This window comes from Jaculus jaculus, chromosome 19 (genome assembly GCF_020740685.1).
Source record: "Jaculus jaculus isolate mJacJac1 chromosome 19, mJacJac1.mat.Y.cur, whole genome shotgun sequence".
Lineage (NCBI taxonomy): Eukaryota > Metazoa > Chordata > Mammalia > Rodentia > Dipodidae > Jaculus > Jaculus jaculus.
The window spans coordinates 6,280,756-6,298,290 of NC_059120.1; the positions used below are offsets into that span (position 1 = coordinate 6,280,756).

At 45.1% G+C, this 17,535-nt stretch overlaps 1 protein-coding gene across 6 annotated transcripts in view; it reads left to right on the top strand.

Moving 5' to 3' along the window:
* The window catches only part of St6galnac3 (ST6 N-acetylgalactosaminide alpha-2,6-sialyltransferase 3), a 551,413-nt gene that overhangs the window by 223,667 nt on the left and 310,211 nt on the right, over window positions 1-17,535 (top strand). For all 6 annotated transcript variants that reach the window (XM_045138458.1, XM_045138459.1, XM_045138460.1 and 3 more), the window contains exon 2: window positions 7,266-7,460. In XM_045138458.1, the coding sequence (XP_044994393.1) occupies window positions 7,266-7,460 (195 nt within the window). The remainder of the gene's footprint in view (window positions 1-7,265; window positions 7,461-17,535) is intronic.

Genomic DNA, 17,535 nt, shown 5'->3' on the forward strand with positions numbered 1-17,535 from the left:
ACACAAGATATACAAGCCAGGTGGTGGCGGCACATGCCTTTCCAGCACTTAGGAGGCAGAGGTGATCCTCCAATCACCAAGAGTTCGAGGCTACCCTGAGACTACATTGTGAATTACAGGTCAGCCTGGCCTAGAGTGAGACCTTACCTCGACAAAAAAAAAAAAAAAAAAAAAAAAAAAAAGATATACAAGATTCATGGTCACATTCCTTCCAGACTTTAGCTCCCCTCCTTCCTCCTACCATCAAGCCTGCTGTTAAATCGTTCCCCACATATGTTCTCCATTGGCTCCCCGAGTTCATTCATGCTGACGTTCTGAGTTCATTCATGCTGACGTTCTCACACTGGTCTTGTGTGACCTTCACTACTCTCATGATAACATCAATGAGTTGATGCACCCTCAGGCTGTCCTTGATAAAGTTTTATCTGTTTTATGATTTGAACTCTGTCTAGCTGCATGTTCCATCAGGACATCTCACCTTTTTATTACCTTTCTTTCTGACCCTACTCAACAACAAACGAGTGACATTTTCCCCCAGAGTCACCATAGTTGAGTGAGCAGGATCCAGCCAAATTGTAGGCTTGACAGATAAAACAAATGAAGGCTTTATTCATAAATCTGAGCTTTGATCATTCATCTTTGAGCAAATAGGAGAAGCTTTATTATATTACAGGAGAAGTAAAGCTGGAGCAGACCCATAGATAGAAGTTTATTGATGGCATCATAGTTTCATATGGAATGAGAATTGGTACTTGTTAAGATCACTAATAAGCCATGGGTCAGGACTGACCAAGTTGTAGCTGATTGGCATTGTGTTTCAAATTTATTATATGGTGGTATATAAGGACAAGCTAATACCATTTTATCAAGGTATATAACTTCTTTAACTCATTAAATATTATTATTTAAATAGAAAAATATACCTTTACTTTATTGCTTACCATTTATGCAAAAGAAAATTTGAAAAAAAAATAGCAACTGCCTCGGTTAATGAAGTCTTCATTCGGTGGTGATTGTCTAATTCTGTGATGGGAAGAAATAAAGACATACCTCAATATGGCTTTTGAATTGAGTAGGTTCACATCTCTGGAATTGTGTTGTCCCCTATATCATGAATTCTCTGTGGGTTTTATTTTGAAACAGGCATTTATGCTGTAAAGTCTGATACATTGTATTTCAATTCTAAAGAGCACGCAACTGGAATGTCACATTTTTGATGCATATTTTTGCAGTGCAGAGGGGATTAAAATTTAAATGTCTCAGCTGTTACAAGCCCTGTCAGACTTGCCCAATATGAAGAACAGCACAGGAAAGCAGCTTTCCCTAAAGCGAGTCATCAGATCCATCTGGGCAGGGTGACATTCTTCAGAGCATGTAAGGAGAAGCTGCTGTTTGGGATGCTGAAAAAATACAGATTTGTATAGGTTTTTTGACATGAGTATGTATGTCTATGTATATGTTTGTATGTGTATGGGTATATCATGTGTGTGTGGGTATACTTGCACATGTGTGTGTATGCATGTGGAGACCAGAGCTTTTTGTCAGGTACATTTTGCCTTTTCAGTAGGTCTCTCACTTAACCCAAGACTCACTGATTGGCCTTGATTAGCATTCTCCTGTCCCCAGCTCGCCAGCACTGGGATAGTGGGCAGGAACGCCCATGCCCAACTTTTACGTGGGTGCTGAGGATCCAAACTCAGGTTTTCTTGGTAGTTCAGTAAGAATTTTGCCCACCGAGCCACGTCCACAGCCCCGCTAGGTCTTGCGTTGTGTCTCTCACGGCCCAATCAGAGCCTCCCCAGTGGCTTGTTCCACCAAGGAGGTATCAGTCGGCTGTTACGCCACAACATCTTCCACCTCTTGAGTGCTCAGTACAAAAGTGCCTGGACTGTGCTCTGAGGTTTCTTTGGGGGGGGGGGTTGGTTTCGAGGTAGGGTCTCACTCTGGGCCAGGCTGACCTGGAATTTACTATGTAGTCTCAGGGTGGCCTCGAACTCATGGCGATCCTCCTACCACTGCCTCCCGAGTGCTGGGATTAAAGGCGTGCACCACCATGCCTGGCTTGAGGTTTCTTTTTTAACGTGTGTGTGTGTGTGTGTATGTAGGTCCAAGGACAACCTCGGTACTCTGGTTCTCTCCTTGCACACTGTTGGAGATGGGGACTCTCTTGTTTGGCACTGTGAAGACCAAGCCAGCTGGCCCTAGAGCTTAAGGATACTCCTGACTCTCTCTCCCATTGGTGTAGACGTGTTGAGTTTATAGATGCATGCACCACTGTGCATCTGCCTTTACATGGGTTCTGGGGATTTGAACTCTTGTCAGCAGGCTCACAGAGCGAGCTCCTTTAACTAGTGACAATCTCCCCTGTCCCATGCTGTGATTTTTTTCAGGACACATCTGACCTTAGGGGGGACCATTGTTTTTCTTTTTTATTTATGTATTTTGTATAGTATGAAAAATGTGTTGAGCCTGGCTTTTCACAGTAGTTGACAAGTACTTACTGTTGTTTTCTCTATCCTAATTGCCTGTTGTTCTATCTAAAGGCTGTTCTGAGTTCCTCTGTGTGGCAGCAGAGGTCACCTCCGCGTGCATGTAGTCAGACATCAAATGCAGGCAGGTGTTAATGGGTGAAGTATCCGCATCCTGAGTGTTGAATGAGCTCCAAATTAGTACAAACACATGCCACTGGCAGGATCAACATATTGATGGAATATACTAAACAACCGGAAATGAAGCAGTGTGGTGTGTTAAATGGCAATTTCAAGTAAGATGAAGTGACTTGTGTATTTTTCACTTGATAGGAAAAGGAGTACTATTTTAGAATGCTGAAATACAGCACTTTCGTGCCCTTGGCCTTCCCTTGCTTCAAAGTAGATAGGACAGATAATTGCCTCTAAATGTGGTGGGATTATTAGTTTTTGTTTTATGATTGGAATTCCGCCCCATGTCATCTCCCATCACCCAGAGCTTACACTGTCCTCTGGTCAAATGTCTTAAGGGTTACCCAGCATCTGATAACCCATCTCGCTGCTGTTTCCTCTGACGGGAGCTCCCTTCTCACCTTCCAGTCCCTAGCTCTCCTTCCTCTTGCAGGACTTCATTCAAATGCCACCATCTCAGACCAGCATTCTCAGCCCTGGCCCTCCTGCCTCCCCAGACGCGGGGGTCCCCGTCACCCCATGCATGCCTCCCTTCACCTCATGTGACATGTATTGCATTTTTCTGTTCCTGCAGTGAGTTGTGAACATGGTCAGACTTTGATAGCTTTCTTCGTTCTCTCAGCACCTGGTCTGGTCTACGCGCTGTACAGAAAGAATGAATACTTGTGATGGGAGTGGGATTCCTTTCTTGTAGACCATGTATACTCCTGCTGTGCGGTGGACCACGTGTGTTAGTGCCGGAGAGGACCGTGCCCTTGTGCTGCGTGTCAGACCACGTGTGTTAGTGCCGTGTGAGAGGGCTGTGCATTACACCACGAGTCTTAGTTCTGTGTTCTGATGCTCCGCCTGTCTCACACATCTCCTGTAGACACCTAAGCATTCTCACTGCTCTTAGCTACGTTGAACCTCAAAATGCCTTAGCCATGGTTTTCATCATGATCACCAAAGTCAAGATCATGGTTCCGTAGAAGAATCTGTGTCAGTGAGGGTTCTCTAGAGGATCAGAACCAGTTGAATGGATCTGTAATATAAAGGGATTTTTTGGATTAGCTGATAGGACAGGAGCTGGGCGTTCCAACACTAGCTGTCTGCAGGTGTGAGCTTTGAGGAATCTGTTAGCTGCCTAGTCCACGTGGCCGGATGCTCAGTAGTGCCAGTCCAGCTCTGAAGGGCTAGAGGCTTCCTGGGGAGCTGTGGTCTTTATTCCACTTTGGAAGTTGGATGAATCGTGTTTCCATTCTGCAGGAGTGATAGAAGAAACAAGAGAGACGCATGCATGGGAGAGTGGCGAGGGCAGCCCGGGCCCCAGCCTCCCTGCGTTCTCTGCCCTGTGTAGTCCAGCACTAGCGAGCCCCACGCCGGGGGACGGACTTCCTTAATTAATCCTTCCTGGAAACAAACTAACCGACCCTTCCAAGAGCATGTTTCTTGATTCCTGGTATAATCAAGTTGACAGCACAACTTAAACCATCCCAAGTCCACCCACTTTTAAATTTTACACCAAACCACATCTCCTTATGTAATGCTTAATTTCCAAACAAAGTCATTCATAACTCAACCTAATATGATAAAACCAACTATCACACATATAGCCAGCAATGCACTACTTCTCCCCCCCCCCCCCCGCCAAACACATGGCAAGGTCCCTTAAGGAATATACCTAATTGTTGGGTTCTGTTATGTGTGCTATCCAGAGCACAGGCTGGGCTTGAAGTTATACTTTCCTAATGAAATTTGGGAGTGGTTTGGTCAGCACTACGAGTTTATTACATGTCAAACACGAATATTGAAGCCTGAAAAGAAGGAAGGAAGTCAGGGCAAAGCAACTTGCCAGGAGTGGGGCTGGAGGTCTGAGCTGGAATGAACGGGTCTGTGCTCTGCGAGCCCAGTTCCAGAGAGAGCTGGGAGAAAGCCTGCCTGACTTCCTGATCCCCCCCCCCCATCACTTGGTTCCTTTTGATAGACACAGGAGGCAGACGCGGATTCCCAGGGAGCAGGCTTTTGCCAGTGTGATTTCATTCTGTTTTGAAGTTTCTCTCAAAATGATTAATTTCTTTCCCACTCATGTATGCATTATGTATGTGCTCCTATCACGATGGGTGCATTCAGAAGGGCCCTCTATGCCTTTGTCCCCAAGCTGCCAGCCATGCCGTGCGAATCAGCAACTTGGAGAAGCAGAGCCACGCCGGGCGCCAGAGCAGACTAAAGCATGGATCCCATCTGGGTCCACTGCAAGCAGCTGCTGTCTTGTAATAAGCTACCGGGTAGTGACAAAAAAAAAAAAAAAAAGTTCTTACCTGTTTACTTAATGGATGACTGGGCTCCTTGCTTTTACTAAACCATCTGTTCTGGTCTGTGTCTCTTTAAACTTGAAAGATCCATCTTCTCATTTAGGCTGCTTCCTTGACATATCACAGTGTTGTGGACATAATGATTCTGCAGAGGAGCCGATTAAACCGTTTTTTTTTCTTTTTTCTTCCATGATTAGAAGGTTAAATGAGGTAAGGCTGAGGTGGTTGGTGTTGAGATCATGGGTTTTGCAAAGGTGGAGAGAACTCAAGGGACTCTCGGGTGATGAGAAAAGTAGGCTGGCTAGATGGAGGAATGCAGGTGTTTTAAAATTCAGAAGCCAATGATGACTTCTTTTGAGGACCATGGCTTGGATATGCTGGCTTCTCCTTCCCAGACATAGGGTGTGGTCTGGGCCCCAGCGAAGTTGCAGGGACTGTCATTGGGCTCATTTCTGACTTGGAAGATTCTAGAGGTAATTCTATGGCATAAACAAATAGTCACTCAATCTTAGGGAGTTCTTGGTTTTCTTTATATTTGAAGAAAACTCAGAGGTCAAGCCCAGCTTGCGTCGGTGTTGAGGTCCGCCCATGGTTCTGGTCTTTCTTTCTGCTGTTGCCTTGACCACAATTCTGCCCGACACCATGATGTTTCGCCATTGTGAATTTCCAGTCCCTAAAAATTAACACCAAAAGCCAAGGGTTTTATCTCATTTTTTTGTCACCGGTAAATTCTTGCTATGGCCAGCCTGGTTTCTCGTGGTGTGACCAGTATTACTGTGGTTGTTTAGGGTCAAGGTCATCCCTGAGTTTTGTGTCTGCTACTTAAATTCTACCTGTTCTGTCTAAATTGAGACTGAAGTATGTTCCTCTGTTCTGCTGTAGCTTTCATCCCTCCTTAACTGTGTCCATGCCAAATGGGCTAGTTTCCTAGAACATTTCTACCTTTACTCTCCCCTGCTGATGTTGGTTATAATGTGTGATGTCACCTTTAGAAAAATAAAACAAATGAACAAAAACGTCTCCTGTGGCTTTCCATTATCTTCACACGCAGTGCACCCTTGGCTTGGTATCTGAGGCAGTCCACCCTTACGCTGCCATTTGTGTGTGTGGCTGCTTGTGCTGCACAGCAAGGCTGTGTCTATGAGCAATCCGTGTCTTTTCCTGCCTCCTTACCTGTTGTTTCCACATACACATACCTGCTCACACATCCCTGCTAGTCAAAACTCACACACTGTCTCAAGCTCAGGCTCAGCTGTGCCTCTGCAGTCTCTCACCCTGATCCGGTGTAGTTGTTCCCACGTTTAAGTCCATGGCTGTGCACTGAACGAGATGTTTTGGGTCTGCTTGGTGTGGAATCTTTCCTCTTCTTGTGGTTGCCATTTTGAGTCTGCTTTTGCACATCCTGTAGCATCGGTGGAGTTCCCTGCGCAAAGCAAATGCTAGAATGAGGGAGAGTGATCCTGGGCCAGCAAGAGTGTGGAAAATCCACTTTACTTCTAAGCATGTAAGGACCATGCTGAGAACACGGGATGCAGAGAGCTGTGTGACATGCCACACCCCCAGGCCTCCAGCAACTGAGAATTAAGTGGAAGAAATATCATGAAAGAAACAGTGATTCCACAGTGAAAAAAAAAAATACATTAGGGCTGGAGAGATAGCTTAGTAGTTAAAAAGACTGCTTGCAAAGCATAGCAGTCAAGGTTCAATTCCCCAGTACCCAAGTAAAGCCAGATGCACAAAGTGACACATGCATCTAGAGTTTGTTTGCAGCAGCTAGAGGTCCTGGTATGTCCATACTCACTCTTTCTCTGTGTCTTCTCTCTATGCTTGCAAATAAATAAAAATATAAAAAATAGAAAGAAAAGGGAAAAGGAATTCAAAACTACAACAATGAATGTCTCTTTGAAGTAAATGTGGTGCTAATGCGATGTCTCTTGGGTTGGTTAGGTTGGGGATGAAAGGATCGTGGAGAGGAAGGGATTGGGGAGTTAGGGATGGTATCCACAGTTGGGAACGCCTCAGTTGGGTTTTACAAACTGAAGGAATGTTCAAAATTAGAGAGGTAAGGAAGGGTAGACACAGAATGGGAGAAAGCATGCAAGAGAACTTTTCCGCTTGCTCTCCGTGGCCCAGCACACAAAGACAGCTGGTCACCAACTGATTATTTTCTGCTCCAACAGAAATATCCTAAATAACAAGATCCTTTGATCCCCATGAAAGAAAATGAACGAGGCACAAAGGAACCTCCCCGTGTGACTGCTTTTAGCTGGACGTCATTCATTTTCTCTCCTTTTTCTTTCTGACTGTTCTGTAGAGAAAGCCTGTGGTGGCCGTGAGCTTCGTCACAGCCTTCCTCTTCCTGCTGGTTGTGCGCCTGGTCAACGAAGTGAATTTCCCATTGCTTCTAAACTGCTTTGGACAGCCTGGGACCAAATGGGTGCCGTTCTCCTACGCACACCGGCGGCCCCTGCGCACGCACTACGGCTACGTCAACGTGAGGACCCAAGAGGTAAGACCTCAGAGGGTATCCATGGTAACGGTTTGGCTGGAGGAGCAAGATGGCTTCCAAGTCACTGTGTTTAGCTCTCTGTCCCCTGGAGTTTCTTTGGGCATCTGACAACGTCTGTTTCCTCATGCTTAGACACTTATTGACTTTTGTCTAAAGTGTGCCACCCCCTCTCACATCCAGGCCTTCCGAGTCAGTGGCTTCCTGTGGAGTCCAGGAAGTAATTACCTGGTTTCCTGGTGGTTTGTCGCATAACAGACACATTTATTTTTTTCTATTTAGAAGCTCTGATCAGCTGTCACCAGCTGGAGAACTGGCTGTCTTTATTTCCTGTAGGTCACCTGGCTGGGGATAACTCTATATAGAACTTCACAAAAGCATTTGTACTCTAAAAAAAAAATGAAATAAAATAAAAAACCCTCTAATCCTTAGACCTGGAGCTAGAAGAGGCCAAGCTGATTTTAAAATTTGCAGTGAGTGGCTGCAGAGATAATGGGATTTAACAAACTTAAAGGGGTTAAAACCATTTAAGTCCTATGATCACTGAACCCTTAAGTCTTTGTAGCCAATTGGTGGCCCAGGAGAGAATAGCCAGGTAATGACAGCTAAAAAGTGCACGCTGTGCTAGCTCTTGGCAAGCATTTGTCTCAGGAATTATAGCATAAATATTAAAATAACCTCAAGAAAAGTGAAGGAGGCATGCAGTAGTTAGTCAGATTGTTTCACATTCATTTTCACGGAATGGAATCAGTGAGAGACACACCTTCTTCCTCATGCGATGCCAGGGCCAAACCTGCCTGCACTTGGTGGCAACGGTGCAAGTGGCACTCATGGCACGAACGTGATTTCTGGGACCGGGTTCCACTGAAAGGTTACCTTGTAAGATGCTGGAGAGGAGGGTCACACCGGAGTGCTGCCCGGCACTGCTCTTCTTAATATCCTGCCAGAGGTGTTGGGGGCGGCTCAGTCCATCCCCTCCGGTGGGCAGTAGCATACCCGAGTCATTGCTTCCGGTTAATTTGGCCATTTAAACACTGTTTCTGTATCTACAGGACTTATAGGCTTTTTATTAGACCTTGATAGTTGGGGGAAAAGGCACATTAATAGCATATAAATTCCTAGGAGTCTTGCTTGATGTTTATCCTTTAATTGGTTTTAAATTAATTTTTTAAAGTGTGTTGCTTGAATTTATTGAATGCCCTAATAAGTTGATTGCTTATATGAAAATGTGTCTCTTAGAGAATGGTTTGCCTTACTCTTGTCCTTTGTTACTTTTATGCCTGGCTGTCATTTAGTATTCTACTTCTCTACAGTATGGCGTTAATCATCTCACAATTGCCTGTCACAGGCTGCAAATGAAACATGTGACTAAAATGTCTCATGAATTACTCTCATAAGGAGTACCCCACCCACGGAATACTAAAAGTCTTTTATTTGTCTAAATATTTGTGGATCAAATTATGGGGTGTTAAGGGGAGAACTGACTTTGGGATGTAGTCATTTATTTAGTCAGATCAGCCAGGCAATCCGCTCTCTCTCTCTCTCTCTCTCTCTCTCTCTCTCCATATATATATATATATATATATATATATATATATATATATATATATATATATATATATATATAATCAATGACTTTATCAAAGAATATTGAGCACAGGTTATTTCTAAAGTAATGACTAGAAAGCTTCAGGCCTGGGAGACACCCAGGTGAGGGGTGAATTCCACGGCTGATGAGTACTGACACTTAAAAAGGCAACAGGTTTGCTCTGAGTCTCCATTTCCTCATTTGCAAGATGCATGTAACAGCATTAACCTAACAGTGATTTAGAAGGCTTAATTAGGGCACAGCACGTGAGGCCCTCCTCTCAATGGATGGGGGATGAGTGAGTTTCTTTTGCTTTCCCTGTGCTCATTACTGCGGCATAAAGTTTCTTGTATCTACTTGGATACAAAATTCTAGAGCAGCAGAATTCATATGTAGAAGTTTAAGGTCTTATATAGACATAGAGTGGGTCTCCATATTTCATTAGTTATCGTGGCTTTGCAAATGAAAATCACCAAGAGGAAAACAATTACTTATAGAGACATCACTGTCCATTCGATGCCAGACTGAGAAGCTGGGTGATAGCAAGTGTGGTCGAGGAGGCGGAACCACAGTAACTCTTGCATGGAGTCATGGAGTCCAAATTAGAACAACCCCTTTTGCAAAATTCGTTGTACAGTGTTGAGCACAGCTGCATGCCCTATGGCAGCAGCATCGGTGACCATCAGTATCGGTCTTCACTGGAGATGCTCACAGATCTATGTGTGTCCTGGGTGGGGCAAGGGGCTGCAGATAGCAAGTGTGTCACTGTTGTTCAGAACAACCAGATACTCAGATGTCAGTAGAAGTCATATTGTGCTCTGAGTGCTGGAATTGCATTCCACAACAGCACTGAAGAAACTGTCGGTCCATGTGACCACATGGAGTGACACTTGATGTCATTCTTTTTAATAACCCACAGGAAGAGACCAATTAAGGGACATTCCTTAGGGACATGTACAAAAAAATATAAAGAAAGCAAGGACATTAATACCATAGCAGTGTGAGTAGTCCCCACCCCGAGAAGAATGTGCATGGTGGTCAAGGCAGGTTTCTGGGAGAGACAGGCTCTCTTGATCCTGTTGGAGCTTATGTGGGTTCATGCTCTAATTATTGATTAATTACTTATGTTTTCTATACATTTGTGTGTTGGTTTTAGAAGAGTGAAAAAAATACATTCTAAGTGGGCCGGAAAATGGATCGGGAGTTAAAGGCAAGGTACTTGCTTGAAAGTCTACCAGTACCTACTTAAAGCTGCAACACAGTGGTGATGCCCAGTGATCCCAGTGCACCTACGGCACGGGCAGGTGGGGCCTGGAGACGAAGCTCTTGGGCAGCAGGTCTGACTTCCTGTGCTTTGCAGTTCTTTTACAGTGTTGAGACCCTGTCTCCGAGAAGGTGTCGCACAGACACCTGGAAGTTGTCCTCTGAGCTCTATGTGAGCTCTGTGAAACATGCACTTATGCGCTTGTACACACACACACACACACACACACACACACACACACACACACCATATATACCCAGTTGGGAAGTTTCTTGACCACTTCCTTAATTAGGACCAGGAATCCCATAATGCATGTCATCTAATTTAGCATCAAGAGAAAACTAAAGGTGAGCAGTAGGACATTAAGCTATGCCAAGCAAATCAAAGGTGTTAAGTTAGATATTTTCTGTCGTGTAAAGACAAACCTATTCCTTTATTTTATTTTTATTTTTATTTATTTATTTGAGAGAGAGAGAGAGAGGCAGATGGAGGGGCGGGGAGTGGGTGTGCTGGAGCCTCTATCTACTGCAAATGAACTCCAGATTCGTGTGCTACCTTGTGCATCTGGCTTACGTGGGTCCTGGGGAATTGAACTGAGGTCCTTTGGCTTTGCAGGCAAGCGCCTTAACCACTAAGCAATCCCTCCAGCCCAAGCTAATTCTTTAATTATGGCCCATGACTGACAGAATGAGAGACCCCTTATAACATGAATGGAAGTCATGGGCAGACACTTTCTGTGGAAGTTTGAAGGCAGCACTCAAGAGAGTGACAGGCTTTCCCTTGACCTCATTCAGGTCTAGGCTAACTTAGGAGGGAAGCGAGGCGCGGGGATGACCTCCTCCTCCACACCGATGTCATCGTCACTGTGACAGCCCCTGTGCTTTGTCCGTACTTCCGCTCACTGCCAAAGGGTTGTGCATCAGTCCTTTCCAAATCACGGCCCCAGGGAAGAAGCTCATTAAGTAAGAGACAGAATGCAAAAGCCTTGGGGAGCCAAAGGCATGTAAGTAAAAGGATAGGTAACACAGTCAGTGCTGGCCAAGCAGCATTAGTGGGGACCCTCAAATCATGATTCAGTCGGTGTAGGAGTGGTCCCTTTCTTTGCTTATTATAATGGGCCATGGCCAACACCCCATATCAAAAGATAGGTTCAGCCAGGAGTGGTGGCGCACACCTTTAATCCCAGCACTTGGGAGCAGAGGTAGGAGGATCGCCATGACTTCCAGACCATCCTGAGATGACATAATGAATTTCAGGTCAGCCTGAGCTAGAGTGAGACCCTACCTCAAAAAACCACTCTCTCTCTCTCTCTCTCTCTCTCTCTCTCTCTCTCTCTCTCTCACACACACACACACACACACACACACACACACACACACACTCACCTACACACAAAATAGATGGGTTAACCTAGGGCTTGAAAGGGCTCAGTGGATAAGAGCACTTGCTGTGCAAGCATGAAGGCCTGAGCGGACTTAGGTGGATCCCCAGCACCCATATAAACAGTTCGACATGGCCACACATACCTATAACCTCAGTCCTTTGGGATGTAGAGACCAGAGAATCACTGGGGCTCCCTTGTCAGCCAGTCTTACAGAAAATACCAGCAACTCCAGATTCAGTGAGAGACTCCACCTCACAGAAACAATGTAGAAGAACCAATATTCTCTTCGGGCCCCTCACACATGGGCTGGTACATGTACATGTGCACACAAATGTGCATATGTTGTGCACACACACCCCACCACACGCGTTCCACACACAGGACAAAAAGAAGTAACAGGTTAACCTGAGGAAAGTACGATAAAGTTACTTGATCGCAGTGTCACGCGACGTGGAAGCTGTGCTGGCTTCTTCCCATTACCATCACTGATGAGGAGAAACTTACTTGGCTCGTGGTCTTAGAGGCGCAGTGCATCATGGCAGGGATGCTGAGGGCGTGGCAGTGTTTGTGGCTGGGCCTGTGGGAGTGGGCGGAGTGGCCAGGACCCCTTACATCTCAGTGGACCAAGACTATAGAGAAAGGAATGCTAATGGTCAAATGGTTTTGCACTGTTTGCATTTTTATTCAGTCTGTGATCCAAACTCATGGGGTGATGCCACCCACAACTGGAGGGAGTCTTCCCCCTCAGCTCTTAATCATCTCTGCCAGTGCCTCATGAACACACCCAAAGTGTGTCTAGCTAATGCCCTAGGCCTTCTGAATTCAATCGAGTCGACAATTGAAATTAATCATCACAGGAACCTTAAGGCTCAGGCTGAACTCTGCATTTTTGTGCTGAGGTTTGATGCAGGGTGATCACCCATGTAGAGACTGGGGTGACAGAAAGTCTGGGAGCGCTAGCAGACAGAGCGGGAGTTCAGGAGGCTTGTCTTGACATCCATGCAGGTTCTCAGTTGTAGCATTCCTTCCTCCCAGGCTTGGGGGCAGGGTACTTTCCGAAATGGTGGCCTTGAGACTCACAATGTCAGTCAGGGAATTTCCTGATGGCCAACTCTCACACAGAAACGAGGAGAAAAGTTATGGTCATATTGTCAGATTTCATGGTTGGCTGTGTGGGAGAAAGAGCTGTGGTTTCATGACCCGTCGTGGAGGACAGAATTCTAGTTTCTGTGGCTCGTGTCAGGGGTCAAGGAGAGACAAGGGACAGGTGAGCAGGAGAGAATGGGTGAGAAACTTTGCTTGCAAGGCGCTGATGGGACCTTGCTTTGAGGTTCTGTTTCCTGGGCCTCAGTACTTCAAAGGTAGCTGAGGACTCTTCTGCCCCCATTAAGTCTGTTTTGATCTTGTCATATGCCAATGGCCTTAGCTAAACTGAGTCAGGAGACCACCTTGCTGGTGAAATTGCCTTAGCATCTTTGTCCTCAGACTGGGGCAAAGGCTCTGGGGTGAAGTGCCTGCTGTCTAAGCACGAGGACTTGAGTTTGGATCGCCAGCCCCCACATAAGAGCTGGGTGTGGTCATCGGTGTCTGTAATACAAGAGCTGGGGAAACTGAGGCAGCGGGATTACTCAGGACTAATTGGCATATGGTGTCTTCAGCAGTAGGGTCTTACCACTAACCTTTGGTGGGTCATCAAGTGCTCTGACAGAAATCTGTCTTCTTTTGGGAAACCTTGTAGTCTCTCTGATGAAAAGCTCATTGTGGACCATAGCCACCTACTGGTACTGGGAGTTACAGGTCAGCACTCAAGAAGAGAGAGAAGAAAAAGATAAGTATTATAAAAGAAATAGAGAGATGGGGGGGGGACAGAATCAGGAGAATATTAAGGTCATGTATGTTTTAATAAAGCAAGCATGTATGCACTTGGCAATGCCCATGAACCGTACTTTCTCTTTCTCACAGATTTTATTCCTATTAAATTATTAATTGTGGGCTGGAGAGATAGCTTAGCAGTTAAGGCACTTACCTACGAAACCACAGGACCCAGGTTCAATTCCCCAGGATCCATGCAAGCCAGATGCATAAAGTGACACATGTGACTGGAGTTGATTTGCTTGGCTGGAGGTCTTAGGATGCTACTTTCTCTCTCTGCCTCTTTCTCTGTCTCTCTCTCTTAATTAAATAATAAAATATTTTTTTTAATTAACTGTAGGGCTGGGGAGATGGCTTAGTGGTTAAGGTGCTTGCCTGGGAAGCCTAAGGACCCAGGTCCCACATAAACCAGATGCACAAGGTGACACGATTGCACAAGGTCACAAGTATACACAGTGTGGCACCGGTGTCTGGAGTTCAGTTACAGTGGCTAGAGGCCCTGGTGTGTGAATTCTCTCTCTGGCTCTCGCTGTCTCACATAAAATAAAAGGCCAGTCCATTGGGCTTGTCTAATAATAATTTTTAAGAAATGTTAATTTTAGCAGATATGGATAGAGTAAAGTTTTAGACCCCACAGTGTTTGGTTCAAGACATTACTGTTAGCAGAAAGAAAAGAGAAAAGAAGACACCACTGTTTCTCCCTGCTGAGCTCATGGCGGATTTGGAGATTCGGGTGTATTAGAAAGAAACTACTTTCAGTCGGATTCTCCTTGGCTTCCAACTAACTCAGTCATTGTATTGTCGCTTCTGTTGCCATGTGACCTGGTGTGAAGATTTTGCTCAGGGCAGGCAACCCACACATCATTCACTGGAGAAGAGAACCAAGCATTCGTGACTGATAGGATGTCACAGCTAGAAGTTCCTGGTGCCTGGTGGGCTGGCTGACATCGCCCTCAGACCAGACTGCAGAGCCCAGTGTCCCGAGCTGAGAGGTCGCCTCGTGTTTGAAGAAGAGTGCTGGTCACATGAACCCGAAGATAGATGTGCTCAGTGAGAATGCAGGGGCGTCTCCAGAGCACAGCATCGAGCACTGGGCTGCTCTTGGCAGTGTGTGAAGACAGACGTGCTCAGTGAGGACCCAGGAACGTCTCCAGAGCACAGCATTGAGCATCGGGCTGTTCTTCCCAGTGTTTAACAATGGAATATGGCTGAAGCATGCAACTTGAAAAAAAAAACCAAGAACATTAATACTGGGGAGATGGCTTAGTGGCTAAAAGCACTTTCTTGCTAAGTCAGCCAGCCCAGATTTAATTCCTTAGTACCCACATAAAGCCAGAAGCATAAAGTAGTGCATGTATTTGGAGTTTGTTTGTAGCAGCAAAAGACCCTGGCACACCTCTCTCTCTGCTCATAAATAAATAAATAAATAAATAAGCTCTTATTTTTTTTTAAATAAGAATACTAAAAAGCATGGAGTAAACTAAATAAGAGCATTTAGTATCAGTCTCTGTGACAGACAGGCCACATTAGCCTTGTTAAAGATATACAGAGCATATTGATGTTGCAATAGAATTTCCCAAATTGTGGTTACAGTCACAATTAAGGAACAGAGCTGACTTTTTGTCAATAAAAGAACATACTCCACACATTCAGATAAATGTGCATATGTAACTAAGAGTGACATGAAAAGGCTTTCTATGTTTGAGAAAATTAGGCTTTGGATGTTACATTTATACATTGAGAGCAATTATATGCAAATGTATGCTCCCAAGATTTTCAACTGATCAACGTAATTGTTAATTAAAATCTGAATTTTCCCATTTGTGCAATCATAAAGGAAAAGAAATTTAAGCTATTAAATGGCTTTAGGAAAAGCAACCACTAAATTAATGTATAATGAAGATTGCTTATTTGACAGATTCACATTGGATCTGTCATTTTAAATGCCGTTTATCATTTGTCCAAGGACTTGAGGACATGTATTTTGTTGAGTGGGTAAGAGATGACTGTGTTTCCCTGTCAGGTTGGGAAATGTCAGCTCTCAGTCAATGGTCATATCTCAAGACAATGTAGGACTGAATGGCAAATGAGGGGCCAGCCTGGGTTGGAAACTTTTGTGGGTGACAAGACATGGCACAGGAGACAAAAATGTACAATTCAGCAAAAGTGAAAGTCAGAGTATATACTGCTCATTTTCCTGCAGTTACCACGACACCCAGCTAGTCAAGTGAATACATCCGAAATTGCCGTGAACCCCTGAAGTATGAACTGGAAATCAGAGTGCCCCGTTTGAGAGACCTGCGTCTCTCCTTTCCCTGGCCTCACAGCCTCTCGTTCTCATCTCATGGTCCTTTGATTGGCTGAAAATCTTGGCGTGCCCTCACTTTGATCCTGCTGCCCTGAAGACAACATGGAGGGTCACTTTTAATCATGTTCTCCTGCTGCTTCCCCAGTGCGGAGGCAGCGCCCGTGTCAGGGTCCTAGGGGCAGTGCCGCAGGCCTGCGTGGTGCTCTGACTTTCCAGAGATGGAAATTGGACACATGTTGAGGTGACACGTAGGCCAGTCGGGCTAGAATTAAACATACTGAGTCCTACTGGTGATTCATGAGGCATTCACTGATTAATTACCATCTCTAGGGTGTGAGTGGGATCTTTGGAAAGTGAAAAGTCATACTCATTCCTGCAGGGTGGCAATGCATATGAACATATGATATATAAACTTCATATTCACGAGCTTGCGCATGAAAGTATACAGGAGATGCATGCATGTAAAGTATACATGCACATATGTTCAGTGGATGATTTGTACTTCCCTTTGTACAAATGTGCATAGGACGCACGCATCTGCATGTGCACATGTGCACACACACACACACACACACACACACACACACACACACACACGACATTGCAAAGAAAATGGGTGTTCCATGTAAGTAGTCAGGAGAGTAGAAGGAGTGCCTCGTGTGCTTGTCCGCTTGTGCCTCGGCCTCCCTTCCACTGGGCTCGGCGCTTCCCTGCCGGTCACCAGGCTGAATGGGAAGTCAGGCCAGCGCTTAGTCTCTGTGCCAAGAGATGATCACAGAGCCCTGGAAGTGCCATTAGCAACCTTGCTGGATCTTGTGTTTTTTCAGTAGTGCCGGTGGGAAGGACCAACTTTCCTTGGGCAGTAGAGCTCTTGAGGTGTGTACTGATCATATTTCCTAGAGAAGAGGAAAACAAGATGCTGAGGGAATCAGAAACAAATTGCAGAGCTGTCTTGAGGTCCTGGGTCCAAACTAATTTGAGGTCTCAGTTGAATTTCTAGGTCCTGATTCCAGCTAAGTTTGAAGCCAGCCTCCCTGTCTGCATAAGTTTTGTGTAAAACCAGTGGCATTGCTTGCTTTAAGCTTGTTCAGCCTGTTTTGTTGACGCTTAAACTCCAGAGTCCTCATCTATGTGCACTGTAGTCAGACCACTGCACATTCTTTAAGTCATCTGTCAGCAACTGCCCCCTGGAGGGAGCGGCAGCCATCTTTCTAAACCTGAGCCTGCAAGTCGGCTAGGTGGCCAAGCACTAGAGGTTATATCCATTCATCAGCTGAAATGTCCCCAACGTCTTCAAGACGGCATACTGAAGACATTGTGCTTAGGAACATGTTACTAACTAAGCCAGCTTATCCCTGGAGGAGAATGAAGATCTCAAAGCCAGAACATACCTGATCAAGCTTGACCACATACTGAATGTTTATCCTTGCCCAGTTGCTCAATCTTTTAGTCTTAATGTAATTATCAGGTGAGATGTTCTGTATTGCTGAGACATCAGAAATCCAAAGAGATTGATTTTCCCTTTACATATCACATCTGTTATTGATGAGAAATCCATTATCATCATGGGTTTCAGTGTAGTCATTGTTTCTCCAGGAAGATATAAGGGTCTTTAATTCATTATGTATCCAAAGATAGAAACACACTCATTTGCCAACTGTC